The sequence below is a fragment of the Pyrus communis genome, chromosome 14 (genome assembly GCF_963583255.1).
Source record: "Pyrus communis chromosome 14, drPyrComm1.1, whole genome shotgun sequence".
Classification (NCBI taxonomy): Eukaryota; Viridiplantae; Streptophyta; class Magnoliopsida; order Rosales; family Rosaceae; genus Pyrus; species Pyrus communis.
This window is the reverse complement of record NC_084816.1, coordinates 14350211-14363330: the sequence shown is the minus strand read 5'-3', so window position 1 is coordinate 14363330 and position 13120 is coordinate 14350211. Positions and strand designations below refer to the sequence as shown.

At 37.6% G+C, this 13120-nt stretch overlaps 2 protein-coding genes across 3 annotated transcripts; one reads left to right on the top strand and one right to left on the bottom strand.

Moving 5' to 3' along the window:
* The first annotated feature begins 989 nt into the window (after positions 1 to 989).
* On the top strand, positions 990 to 5070 carry LOC137715771 (serine--glyoxylate aminotransferase). 2 transcript variants are annotated; one of them, XM_068455118.1, is made up of 6 exons: positions 990 to 1097; positions 2652 to 2895; positions 3111 to 3395; positions 3663 to 4029; positions 4127 to 4337; positions 4800 to 5070. In XM_068455118.1, the coding sequence occupies exons 2-6, from the start codon at positions 2691 to 2693 to the stop codon at positions 4935 to 4937; spliced, it is 1206 nt and encodes a 401-aa protein (XP_068311219.1). In that variant the 5' UTR covers positions 990 to 1097; positions 2652 to 2690; the 3' UTR covers positions 4938 to 5070. The 2 variants fall into 2 exon arrangements, with proteins under 2 accessions (XP_068311219.1, XP_068311220.1); XM_068455119.1 differs by lacking the exon at positions 990 to 1097 and having other exon boundaries at positions 2637 to 2895.
* A 2066-nt stretch (positions 5071 to 7136) lies between these two features.
* Positions 7137 to 10090, bottom strand: LOC137715464 (mitochondrial fission 1 protein A-like). The gene is made up of 5 exons (XM_068454806.1): positions 9873 to 10090; positions 8244 to 8382; positions 7880 to 8004; positions 7475 to 7538; positions 7137 to 7390 (listed from the first exon to the last, which is right to left on the bottom strand). The coding sequence occupies exons 1-5, from the start codon at positions 9963 to 9965 to the stop codon at positions 7305 to 7307; spliced, it is 507 nt and encodes a 168-aa protein (XP_068310907.1). The 5' UTR covers positions 9966 to 10090; the 3' UTR covers positions 7137 to 7304.
* Between the last annotated feature and the right edge of the window lie 3030 nt (positions 10091 to 13120).

Genomic DNA, 13120 nt, shown 5'->3' with positions numbered 1-13120 from the left:
AGCTTCCCTTTATCACTTTATCCTTCACTTTCCTTTCTCAACCTCAACCTTCATTTTATCATCCAAAATTTTAATTCATTGAATTATTCTAGTAATTCATGTCCATACATTTTTTAAATATATTTTTATAACTACATTTTCTACTCCTACATTATCCTAGTTTCTTGTTTGGCTTGCATTCTTTGGTTTTTAATTTTTTATTATTATTATTATTTTCATTTTCATTTAAGTTGATTTGCACAAGCAGATGCTGCTTTAACTCAGTGACAGAAATCAATTATGCCTTGTACTCTATTACGGGTTTGATCCCATCGACTCTCCTCCCTCGCTAACAACTAACTATCCAACCCACTAACGCTTTCACTCTACACACAGAAAAAAAAGAAAAAAAGAATGGTTTGTAGAATGTACTCTTTTTTGTACTCAAGCTTTACGCTCTCTATATTTATATTAAAAATAAAGAAATAAGGATTTACGGTAAGTCATAAAATGAGTCAATTACAGAAATTTGGTTCCAAACTGGCGATCCACGAAAGTCGAATATAAAACTTCTCACTTTTTGTTGGTTGTACAAAACTTCTCTCACAAAATTAATACCAGTAAACCATAATGCTAATGTCGTTTAGATTAGAATATTACTCAACTAAAAAACCGAATTGAAATAAACTTTATCTTTATACCACAACATTTGGATAAGAAATTAGAATAAGACACATAATGAAAGCAATAATTTAATTTCGAGCTCGCCATTTATGAAAGTTGAACACAATCTCACTTGCAAATGATACGAGACATACCATTGGACTGCGATGACAGTGGAGAAATTAAAATAAACCTTAACTCATAATTATTATTTTAAATTTTCGAAGTGGAAATCCAATGCAGAAATGAAATGAAAGAGGGTTTCATTGGTGTGGCTCTTATCTGCCACGTTTTGAGAAAAGTGGGTCCCCGTCAACATCCCGCCCACCTCATGTCGTAGAAATATAAAAAAAATAAGCTTAAAGAGGAGAGCAGGCACTTGTCTTGTGCTTTGGCTTTGCCATCAACACCCTGAAGAGAATTCTGTTTTGCCTTCCACTCGTTGCTGCCTTTGGGTACGTAAAAACTCATCTTCTTCCTCTCTTCTCTTTTCATTCATTATACACACACATACACACATACATACATATATATATATATATGTATCTATACATGGACATATTTCTGATGATCAGTTGGTGTTTATACTACATATCTGTTTTCTGAATTTTCTGCTTTCACTTTTGTTATCATGCTTTTACCTCTAATCTCCTCTACATCACTTTTGTCTCTTAATCAAATACAAGATATATATTGATCTTCAGCCTCATAGCCTCCTTCTCCAATTGGCGTTGCATGACAACTCTTCCGCAAAGTCGATTTATCACCAAAAACATTCTAAGTGCACAAATTGAATGAAATTAAGGAAATGAAAGCAATAAAGCTCTTTTATAATCAATTCCTTACAAAACCTAGAAATAATTAACATGAAAATATGATAAATAATGCACCTATCACACACACGCACATATATATATATATATATATATACACGTGTGTGTGTGTGTGTGTGTGTAGTTTAGTGTGTGTGAGTGTGTTTTTTGTATGACCCCAAATTTGAATAGTTCTATATTAGCTTTTGTTTTGATTCAAAAAATAAACAGATTAATACTCCTAATTCAGTTTTTAGTTTTTATGTTAAGGGTGTTCTTAGTTCAATTTCAGTATGGTTCAGGTATGTAAGGAATTTGAGGTCGCGTTTGATGTCTAGGATTAGATTGTAATGGATAATTCTCTTAATACCGATGTTTCTCTTCATGGTAAACAAATAATACAGATGTTAATTTGCACTGATATATGTATCATTTGTATTTCTACAAAGTTTTTCAATTCAAATTCAAATTCAAATTCAAACGATTTTCACAATTAAGCATCAATTAAAGCATAACAAGTGGATGGATGAATGTTTTTTTGTTTTTTTATTTTGTTATTTTTAAACTTCAGTTGGACTTTTTTTTACTGTTTTTGTATAAAACTTAAATTATCGACGTGTATGTATGTCTAGTAAATAACACAGGTATGTTGATTCTCGCTCTACTCTCTGTACAACCTTAAATTATTGCAGGCTCAATATCGATACTACTTTTAAGAAAATAGTTGAGAAAACGAAGCTCAAGAAGTCATTAGCAGTAATATTTTCTGGTTTTAGGCTAGAGGAAATTAAGGAAATTAAAAGGCTTAAATTTGGCTGGTGGGGAGAAAAGAATCAAGGTCATTAGCCTGCACTGCAGAAAAGAATGGAAGATTTAACCCCCACTGCCATATTTCTCCGAAACACTGTCAGTATCATTTTCACAGCATCGACAGTCGACGGACTAAAACCCTCGTACTACTACTCAGTCCAAATGATTCTGTGTATTTTACGATTGTGGAAAATGCATATGAAATGTATTCCCTGATTGGTGCATAGTATGTCCGTGCATAGGTGTGTGTGTGTGTGTGTGTGTGAAAACATAATAGTTCTTTTTGTTTGTCTGAGGCTGAGTTCAAACTTCAAACTAGAAACCTGCACAGACGGAGACTGCTTTTTTTCGGTGCGGCTGAGGTTAAATCTTTAAGTTGGTTTGCAGCTGAGGTTCGGCTCATTGTGAGCCTGCAGGGAGGTGAAAATGGACTACGTTTATGGACCAGGAAGGAACCACCTCTTTGTTCCAGGCCCGGTCAATATTCCGGAGCCAGTCCTTCGGGCCATGAACAGGAACAATGAGGATTACCGTTCTCCCGCTGTCCCAGCAATGACCAAAACTCTGCTCGAGGATGTGAAGAAGATTTTCAAGACTACATCTGGAACTCCATTTATGATCCCTACCACAGGTATCTCAATAACCATTATGGTCTCAGTTTTTTCCATTCAGTTGTAATGTACTTTTCAGATCAGTTCTTTCTTTTATCACATCTTGTGAAAAGTTGTTTGTAGTGTCTCAGTATTATACATGGTTTGGACAACTAGAAGCGATCTTACGTTCATAATTAGGTGAATTGAGTGTGAATGGCTAAGTTCTTTATAACATTTCTCTAAATTTTTTTAGGCACTGGTGCATGGGAGAGTGCACTTACAAACACATTATCTCCTGGAGACCGGATTGTATCTTTCCTGATTGGCCAATTCAGTTTACTGTGGATCGATCAGCAGCAGCGCCTTAAGTTCAATGTGGATGTTGTAGAAAGTGAATGGGGCCAAGGTGCCAACCTTGACGTTCTGGAATCAAAAATTGCAGAAGATACCGCGCACACTATAAAGGCAATATGCATTGTTCACAATGAAACAGCCACCGGAGTCACCAACAACTTGGCTAAAGTCAGAAAAATACTTGGTAGGCTTGTCTTCTTCTATGCCTGATTTAGCTTTCATTTTATATCCGTAATCTGCTTGTGTACATGTTCTATTATCAGTTCTAAAATGGTTGTCTATATGCTTATGTATGTGGCTCTCCATTATCTATCCGAGGCAGAGCCACAGAGTACTTGCAGGCATCAGTTAATCTTAGTCATTTTTTCTTCCTTTCTCTGGATACTTACTTTTCTTACTTGTCAGTTACCTTCACGGAATGCTTCTCATGCTTTTTTCATTGAACTCTCAGATAACTACATGCATCCGGCTCTCTTCCTTGTCGATGGAGTGTCTTCCATATGTGCTCTTGATTTCCGTATGGATGAGTGGGGGGTAGATGTTGCTTTAACTGGCTCTCAGAAAGCTCTTTCCCTCCCCACTGGAATTGGGATTGTGTGTGCAAGCCCCAAAGCTCTGGAGGCATCTAAAACTGCAAAATCCGTGAGGGTGTTCTTCGACTGGAATGATTACTTGAAGTTCTATAAGTTGGGAACATACTGGCCTTACACCCCTTCCATCCAGTTGCTGTATGGGCTGCGTACAGCACTCGATCTTGTTTTTGAGGAAGGACTTGACAATGTGATTGCAAGGCATAGCCGTTTGGGCAAAGCAACAAGGTATAGCTTCTGGTTACAACTATTCGTCTCCCAATTGCTTACTGTTGTATTGCATTAAACGGGGTATTTGAACGTTGTTTACAACTTGGAAGTGCAGGCTTGCTGTGGAGGCATGGGGGTTGAAGAACTGCACCCAAAGCGAGGAATGGGTGAGTGACACAGTGACTGCTGTTCTTGTTCCTCCATACATTGACAGTACCGAAATTGTGAAAAGGGCATGGAAAAGGTACAATTTGAGCTTAGGCCTAGGCCTGAACAAAATAGCCGGCAAGGTTTTCAGAATAGGGCATCTTGGCAACCTGAATGAGGTAATGTCAATCCCTTGCATCTTACATTATTTACATATTTCAAGCACCATTCGACATCAGTTGGAATGGAAGTACAAAAGGAAGTGGACCTCTTTTCTTGGCTTAAACTGGATATCATGTAATAAAGTAGGTAGAAACTAGCCTTTTGACCTCCCTCTGTCAATTACGCTCCATACGAAAATGGGAGAACACAAAAATCTACAAATTATAACATCACTTCAATGAGGCTTGTTTATAGCACCCAATTCATTTATTTATCATCCTCGAAGTTGTGCTATATACCATATGCTTTGCATTTTTGTTTGTGTAAAGAGAATGGGGCAAAAGTTAAACTTAACGATACATATGAACATCATTGGGGAAAGCTTGCAATGCAAGTAAAATGAAACGGTTATAATGAAGTACAAGGTTTACGTAGTAACTTTCTCAGTTTTTGATATCTGATAATTATTCTGTTTCCAGTTGCAACTGTTGGGTTGTCTTGCTGGTGTGGAGATGGTGCTTAAGGATGTCGGATACCCTGTTAAGCTCGGAAGCGGAGTTGCAGCTGCCAGTGCATACTTCCAGAACAATACCCCCCTGATCCCTTCCAGGATTTGATTCACAGTCTATCTGTGTAATTCATTTTCTTTCAGGATGCTATGTAAATAATGCATATTTGTTCCTCCTCTTGCACTCTTTTGAGGCTAACAAAATTACCTACTTAATACATGGTCTTTTGAATGTTCGTATATCTGATTCAATTCGAGTACAATCTACTGTTTGTGTTTGTTTTGAATTTTCTTCGTAGTGAAGTGTGTACAATTAGGCCTCTTTGAAAATCAAGCTTTTGGTATTAAAAAAAAACTATTTCTGCTGTGCTGTGAGAATAAGTTCATTTTTACTTTTTCACGTTTTCAACTTTTTTTTCACTTAAAACTGTTAAAATAAGTTGTTTTTAAGTGTTTATCAAACACCTTTTTAAGCTAAACTTTTTTTGATACTCACTTTTATACAAGTATCTCAGTACTAAATGAAAAAGGTTTTTATAGCAGCTATGAAAGTTTTTCTGCAGACATAAAGATGGCTTTTGTATTTGGTAGCAGTACATAACAGCATAATTGCGGGCGAATAATTGGAGATGGTTTATCCAAACGTCTCTGCACTCTCGGCCGTCGAGTCCACTACACCATGCACTCTCCTCCTCCTCCCTCTGTCAACATGCTCAACACGTCGGCCGTCGAGTCCACTACACCATATTTCAGATCCAGACTTCCACGCTTCCACCTCCAACAAACTCCAAATCGAAGCTTCTCAAATCTGAAGGTGCCAAACTTCATGAAATTATTGTACCTTGATTTCGATTTGGATTCTGAATTTGAGGATTAGGATTTTGAACTTCCAACTTGGGGATTTAGAATTAAAATTAGGATTTTTGTTTTGAAAATCCCCTAATTTCAATTACTGCTTGATTTCTTTCTTTTTGGTTTTCTGCTTTTGAATTTTGATCGACGGCTTCTTCGATCTTTGACTCTTTGATTTTGAGGGTTGTCTGCAAATTTGGGATTAGGGGACTGGAAATTTGTTATTTGGGGACTGCATTCATTCGATCTTCCTAAATCTGACTGCATTCATTCCTGATTCCGAACCGAAAAACCGCATTCATTCCTGATTCCGAACCGAAAAACCGAAACAATTTCGGGAATCCTGACATTCGGGAACACCGAAATTTTGGTTCGGTTTCGGGTTTCACAATCCTATCCCGAAGAGAGTCTGTTTGGGATTCGGACTTTGAATTTCCGTTCGGAATCCAGTCCTTGAACCAGCCCAAATTATCCTAATTTATTTTTATGAACATTTTAACATAAAAATATTTAAATTTCAATAAATAATGAAAAATCACACAAATACAAATACATTGGTATTGTATGAAATTTGATTTAAATAATCCTTTTTAAATTATCTGGATGTTAGATTTAATTTTGGGTCTCTGATCCTTTTTTATATTATTAGATTTGATATTATTTGATCACAACCGTTGAATTATAAGTTAAAAAAAAAATATTTGAAATATAACAGTTTGGTGGACCCAAAATGATTTAAGCTAAGTATAATTTCTGAGGAAAATCTAGCCCAAAGTTTTATTTTCTCTCTAAGGCTTATTTTAGACCAATAATTGGAGATGGTTTGATGGGATTTAAAGCTTAAATTTTAAGCTTGTCCCACTCATTGGAGATGAATTAAGTGTACATAAATATCGTTTGTTCATAAAAAAAATTGTAAACTCTTGTTTGGTTAGCTACATGGGATTGGGCGATAAGAATATGATTGAATTGAAAACGACTTGTAACTCATGTATGAAGATAAGTTTGATGATTCACTTTATTGCGGATTCATAACATATCATATTTAGTCCTGTTTATTTCTCATTTTGACGCAACAACGGATTGGACTCAATCCGTTTTAATTGATCACAACCTATCTTATCCAGCTCACCAAATAGGACCTTAGGCTATTTCCCATTGCCCACTCTGCACTTGATTTCCCAAACCCGACTATCCCGCAACCTATTTCCCATTGTGACTCTTTCCCCGAGTGACGGAGGCTTATACTGTTTCTTCTTCTTGCTGGAGATCTGGGAGATCGGTGAATAGGGGAGACACAAGTTCGCCAACGTGAAAGAGGAGGAAAGGCGCGTTTGGCTTCTTGTTAAGGATCCAGAGAGGATCCAAGTCCCACATCTAACCCGTGTCACATACTCACCCACTACAAATTTTGGGCTGTTACTAACAAATAATATCGTTCGTTAAAAAATAAAAAAAGGCATAAACTCTCTTAAAGAGAGAAAAACAATGATTATCTGACTCCTGGTTTTTCTTCACGATAATTTGTTTAAGCGAACACTTGTATTAATTTTACATCTAATGTAAAATTTATATGAACAGGAAAGTTATATGAACAGGAAAGTCACAGGTCAAGCATACTGGATCACTTCTTCCGAGCCACAGCCGCTGCAATTCCACCAGCAAGCAGTCCAACAGCAGTCGCTGCAATTCCTATGCCAATCGCACCATCTGCATTCAAAGAAGGGAGAGTATTGACAGTTTCAGTTTCATTTTCAGAGAGAGGAAAGCGAGAGAGAAATGATTGATTTCTACCTCTTTTGATCCGGGCTTCGTTCATTTTCTTAAGGTTCAGTGCCTGTCTCCAATCAGGTGCAATCTACAAAAGAACCATATCATGGTAAATCTAGTGCAGACCATACAAGCACATTCGAGGATAAGAGATAAATAAAAAACCAACACTTCCTTAAGCACGCATAAGTACTGGCATCAACATAATTAATGCAATCTGGACTACAATATAGAAAGAGACGGTAAACAGAAGATAATAACCAAGTGTTTTCCACCCATAGCTCCTGAGGAGCAGTTCTACATCTCCTTCTAATATTGACCATTAATGCTTTCAACGATAAGAGACGTGCAGAGCAAGTACTTTCAAAGTACATAGTCATGCATTAAGTTCTGATATGTTTGCATAATCAAATCTAAACAAAATCATACCATCAAACTCTGTTCCACAAGTTCCCTGCACCTGGTATGGTCACCACTTCTGTAATACCCAACAGCAAGAAGATATGGCGGCTCTCTCGCTTCCAGTGGGGCTTTAGTTGGATCCCTCATAACCTCTGCAATATATCAAGTCAGAAAAATAAAAAGTAACAAAAAGCAATAAATTGAACAGCACAAAGGAGGTTGCGGTGTTAAGTGCTTAGGAAAAGACATCATATGGTCCAAAGAGTCACGGTAAGCACATTGGCTTATCTAAAAAGACCTATGGAAAAAAGTGTTTGTGTATATATTGTACGTTAATGGGAGTGAGGGCGTATAGGTGTGTCGGGGGGAGAGAGAGAGAGAGAGAGAGAACCTTCAAGCATTGCTATGCCACGTTGCACGTCTTCTGGATTCCTTGAATGAACAAGAGCCCATGATAATCGCATGAGACATTCCTTGAAAACGTGATCAGGGGAACCATTCTGAGCATCAGCAACCTCTTTTTCAATACCCTGTCATAGCATGCATTCAAAAACATAAATCACGTGCAAACATCTGCTAAGTGTGGTATGCAGCATGACCATTCCTGCCATCTCATCAATTCATCAACTTGTCAACAAATCATTTTCCTTTCTAGGATGTTTCTTAGTCATTTATTTACTTCCCCATCTGACCGGATTAGGACTCTATTATGAACCATCCAATACTCAACCTTTAATATCGTAAAATTCCACTATGATTTTAAATCCTGATGTTTCTGTTGGCTGCTCTACCATTGGTAAGGTGGAAGCCATCTACACCGGTAGCTTCACTCATCTATTAGTATGCAACAACTCAGCACTATAGTATATAATACCAACTTCAACCCTAGACATGGGATTTGGCTCATACCACTTGTTAAGAACCAGTCACTACTCTTCAATGGCTAGATCATGGAGCGGTAGAAGTAGTTACTTAAGCATTAAAATTGTAACAACATTCAGATGCTTACAGTAATCGTCGCACTTCAGACATAAAGAAATGCATTGCTGTTATTAGTAGTAAAGTAATTTGAAGCTATCATGTACCACAAGTTGTACACTTGTATTACACCTTCAAAAGATGGTGGTTTCTGTAGAAGCTGTTTGGACCCTAAATTGCTTGCTATTAGGAAGGTTCTAAAAGACGCTAGGCGTTAATCGGATGGTGGGCTGAGGCCTAGCGCCTAGGTGGCTAGGGGAGGCCTAGGCAGGCTCCTAGGCGGATTTAAGTAAATGTATTATATTTCATATAAAATAAGTACCCATTTATACTTAAAAAAAATATATAATTGTATTGAGATGCTAAATCGCAAAATCAAATGACATATAGATTGAAGTACTATAACATATTGAAAATATGGAGAAAAAACATGTAGTGAGTGTTCATCAAAGTATTAAAAAAATCTCTTACAATTCACTAAACAAAAATAAAATGTAAAACCAAAGTTATCGATTTTCTGTCTAAGTGAGCCGCGACCTAGGAGGGTCTAGGCGAGCGCCAGGTGGGCTAGGCGGACGACTAAGGAGAGCGCCTTTCTTGGTTTTCAAAGGCCTAGGTATTAATTGGGCAAGTGGCAAGTCACCTAGCGCCTAGGCGGAGATTTACAGTGCTGTTAGGCATATCAGCGGCTGAAAGTTCCTTTCAAATGAATTTAACTCTAATAGATCTATCCCACAAAGGTGCCTAACAGTAAGAGGGGATTTTGTAATATTAATAATATATTTATCTGATTTAATCCCCAACTGATTACTATTCTTCCATTCTTCAAATAATTCAAAGAAATAACCAAAGAATTGTATTAACAGACAAATCTTAATAGAAAAATAAATAAAAAATCACGGCCCTCGCAAGCCACTGAGAGAAAACAAAATGATCGAATTCTGAAACCCTAAAGCTGCAATCCTATTTCAAATCACAAGTATACCAAAAATTAAACACCAAATATTAATACATATACAAAAATAGCAGGGAAAGTGCTTACAGCGATGAGGTCGCGGTCGCACCATGGGATCTGATCGTCACCGGAGAAGAAATTGCTAACCGAGTCGAAGAACTTCCCAACGTTATCTGCCATTCTCGTTTCTTCTGCGATGTTGGGTTTTTGATTGAGGATCAGAAAGGCGACTAAAACCCACAAACGTCACAATTGAGCTTTCCCTATTTTTCTTTTTTTTTTTTGGAAACGCTTTCCCTATTTTTCTTTCGCTTTCTTTTTGGTAGGGACTCCGTTGAGTTTGACATATAGGGATATTTGATCGATTTAATTACTTCAGGGCCAACTTTGTTTTTTTATTTTTTTTGTCAGTAGAACTTTGGCTAAATTACATTGTATCCTCTTAAATTTCGATGCAATTACAACCTTATAAAATATCTTTAAAACATGTCAATCTCATACATTTAATATTGTTTTGTTTTCAATTTCATATAACCATTAAAAAATCTATTAAGTTAACCGTTAAGTGATAACGTGGCAAATATGAGATCTCCATTTAGGATGACGTGGCTACTATATTTGTGCCATGTGGCTAAACACTTAATAAAAATTTTAAAATATTAAAATAATTAACTAAAGAAAAGTTTATAATAAAAAAAATAAAAAATAAAAAAAAACCCAGAAATCGTCTTCATCTTTCCCACCCGAGCACCACCCCTTCGCCTATCCCCATCACCCATCCATTCCCCCATTAAAACTGAACTCATTCTCAAATCCAAAAAAAACCAAAAACCTATCTTCCCCATCAAAACACCAACTCTCTTTAACCTCCACCACTATCTGGTTTTCCAACGATTCGACCTTCTCCTTCGACCACCCTTATCCAGCACACCTACTCATCCCTTCCTTCCCGTCGACGTTGCACGCCTCAAACAAGCTTAGCTGGCATGGTGTTGCAGATGACTCTCCTGTTCTTCACAGCCTGTCTTACCTTCTGGGTTTGAGACTCCAAGATCTCCATTTCCCCTTTGATTGTTTTTGAGGTTATTAAACGGTTAAACGATCCAAAATTAGGGTTAAAATTCTTTGAGCTCAATAGGGTTAATTTGAGTAGTGTATGGACTTACAATTCTCTTTTGAGGTCTCCGTGTCAAATGGGGTTTCAAGATTTGCTAATTTTGATTTGTGGGTTTTGGAAGAAGTGCAGAAATTTATGGGGGTTTGGAGGGAGAAGATGAGGGAGAAGGAAGAAGGAGGAAAAGGAAGAGCGATGGTGTGGCGGATCTGGGTCCTTGCAAACGCAAGAGCGATGGTGGAGAATGAGAGGAACAATGGTGGAGAAGGTGAGGAGCTTTGGAACTCGAGGGTCCATCTGAGCCTGGTTAAGGCGATACGATGTCAAAGGGAAGAAAGGTTTGGGTGGGAAGACGATTTCTGGTTTTTTTTTTACACTTTTATGTAGTTAATTATTTTAATATTTTAAATTTTTTATTAAGTGTTTAGCCATGTGGCACAAATGTGGCAACCACGTCATCCCAAATGGAGACCCCATATTTGCTACGTCATCACTTAACGGTTAACTTAACAGATTTTTTAACGGTTGTATGAAATTGAAAACAAAACAATACTAAATGTATGATATTGAAATGTTTTAAAGATGTTGTATGAAGTTGTAATTGCATCGATACTTGATGGGGTAAAATGTAATTTACCCTAGAACTTTCATTATATTAAAAAACTAGTACAAGGCTCAAAAGGAATTCGATAAACAATAGCAGAAAAAGGCCCAAGCAAAGTGAGAGCTGCAACCCAAGATACAACGGGAGACCCTCACAAACTTAGGCCCGTAGGTTGCAATAACAAACAACAAAAAACCCCTAGTCTCAATTAGCATACACCTGACGCCATCATATCCTTAGAGAAAACTAAATTCTGAATCGAGATAATAGACACCAGATCTAAGTTCTCTTCACGAACCCCTACAAATATATACAAACAAAGTATCATTTCGAATTTGTTCCTTCAAATTCATCCTCCTCATTTTGGTCTTGAAATGTGGTTTTAAAGTTTCATTGAGCATATTCCTACCGTCCAATTTTTGTGCCGACCTGTCCCGAATTAAAATATATTTTATCCTCGAGTGCATGGAAATGACTATTTTGCCCTCGTGGGCGACGTTACAAGAGCGTGGATGCAAGTTAAGGCTGAGTCAGGTATGTAGAGAAAATGTTATGTTGAAATAAGGGAGATTAGGTTGGTTCTTTTAGTTTGATCCAATTACATGGATCTTGGGTTTGGTAGCCCAATCAAGGCTTGAGGTTGTTTTAGGTGACCAACCTCGTAAACCCCACACACACACACACACACGCACACGCACATGCACACGTGCAACCTTGTTCTTTCTCTCTCTCTTGAAAATTTGTTCCGTTCGTACGATCTGATTCCTCCAGCCCTCAAACACCATCAATCACCCACAGATCGAGTGATTGGAGGTCACCATCATATTCCTTGTGACTTCACAAGTCTAGTGACACTTTTGGGACGAAGAACATTTCACAGGGACCTGAGAACTTAGAAGCTCCGACAGAGTACCCTGTTTCCCTGACGTGATCGTCGAGGTTCTACTTTTTCTTGAGACTTATAAAGGTATTACTACAACTCCTTTAGTGTTTTAGACTAATTTTGGTTAAGTTTGAGCGTCAAAATAAGCTCGACTATGGGTTTCCAGGTTTAGGCGGAATTTCGAGGAATTTTCCGACAACTTCTCGTCAGTTTTAGGACCTCTAAAAGGTAAGAACATGTTCTACTCGTTCAGGGCTTCAAATTGATATAAAGTTTGTGAAATTTGGTTGAAAAACGACGAAGATATTAAGGTTGAAAGATTTTTCCAGTTTCCTGCGACGCAGCGGCGATTGACACCGGAATCCGACGAACCGCCGGAGATGAAAGGGGAATATTCCATCAACTTTGACAGAATATGCTAACGACGTCAGGTAAAGTTAACGGTATATGCTACTATTTAACGAAATATTCCCTAATGGCGTTAAAGATTCCGTCAGTGGGCTAGGCACGTGCCTACGCTTGGCCGTGCCTTGGCCGGCTCGTGAAGGCTTGTGGGACGTCGGAAAATTATTCTAAAAATATGGGGATGCTTGTGGTGTTGAGTAGGCCAAGATGGTATATTCAAACACCCCAATTGAGCAATGTATGAGAAGCTATTACACGGTTTTGGTTATGTACTTAAAATTAACGTTAAAATAGTGGTTTCACATATAGGTGAGACATTTCGGGAGGAC

Bases quoted from the DNA above. Each gene is read 5' to 3' on its own strand.
- LOC137715464 (XM_068454806.1), bottom strand. From the start codon at position 9,965: ATGGCAGATAACGTTGGGAAGTTCTTCGACTCGGTTAGCAATTTCTTC. The intron at 7,539-7,879 runs GTATGATTTTGT...GTTCTTTTGTAG, and splicing joins TTGTGGAACAGAGTTTGATG to ATTGCACCTGATTGGAGACA. The intron at 7,391-7,474 runs GTAGAAATCAAT...CTTTGAATGCAG, and splicing joins CGAAGCCCGGATCAAAAGAG to ATGGTGCGATTGGCATAGGA.
- LOC137715771 (XM_068455118.1), top strand. From the start codon at position 2,691: ATGGACTACGTTTATGGACCAGGAAGGAACCACCTCTTTGTTCCAGGC. The intron at 3,396-3,662 runs GTAGGCTTGTCT...TTGAACTCTCAG, and splicing joins TAAAGTCAGAAAAATACTTG to ATAACTACATGCATCCGGCT. The intron at 4,338-4,799 runs GTAATGTCAATC...TTCTGTTTCCAG, and splicing joins ATCTTGGCAACCTGAATGAG to TTGCAACTGTTGGGTTGTCT.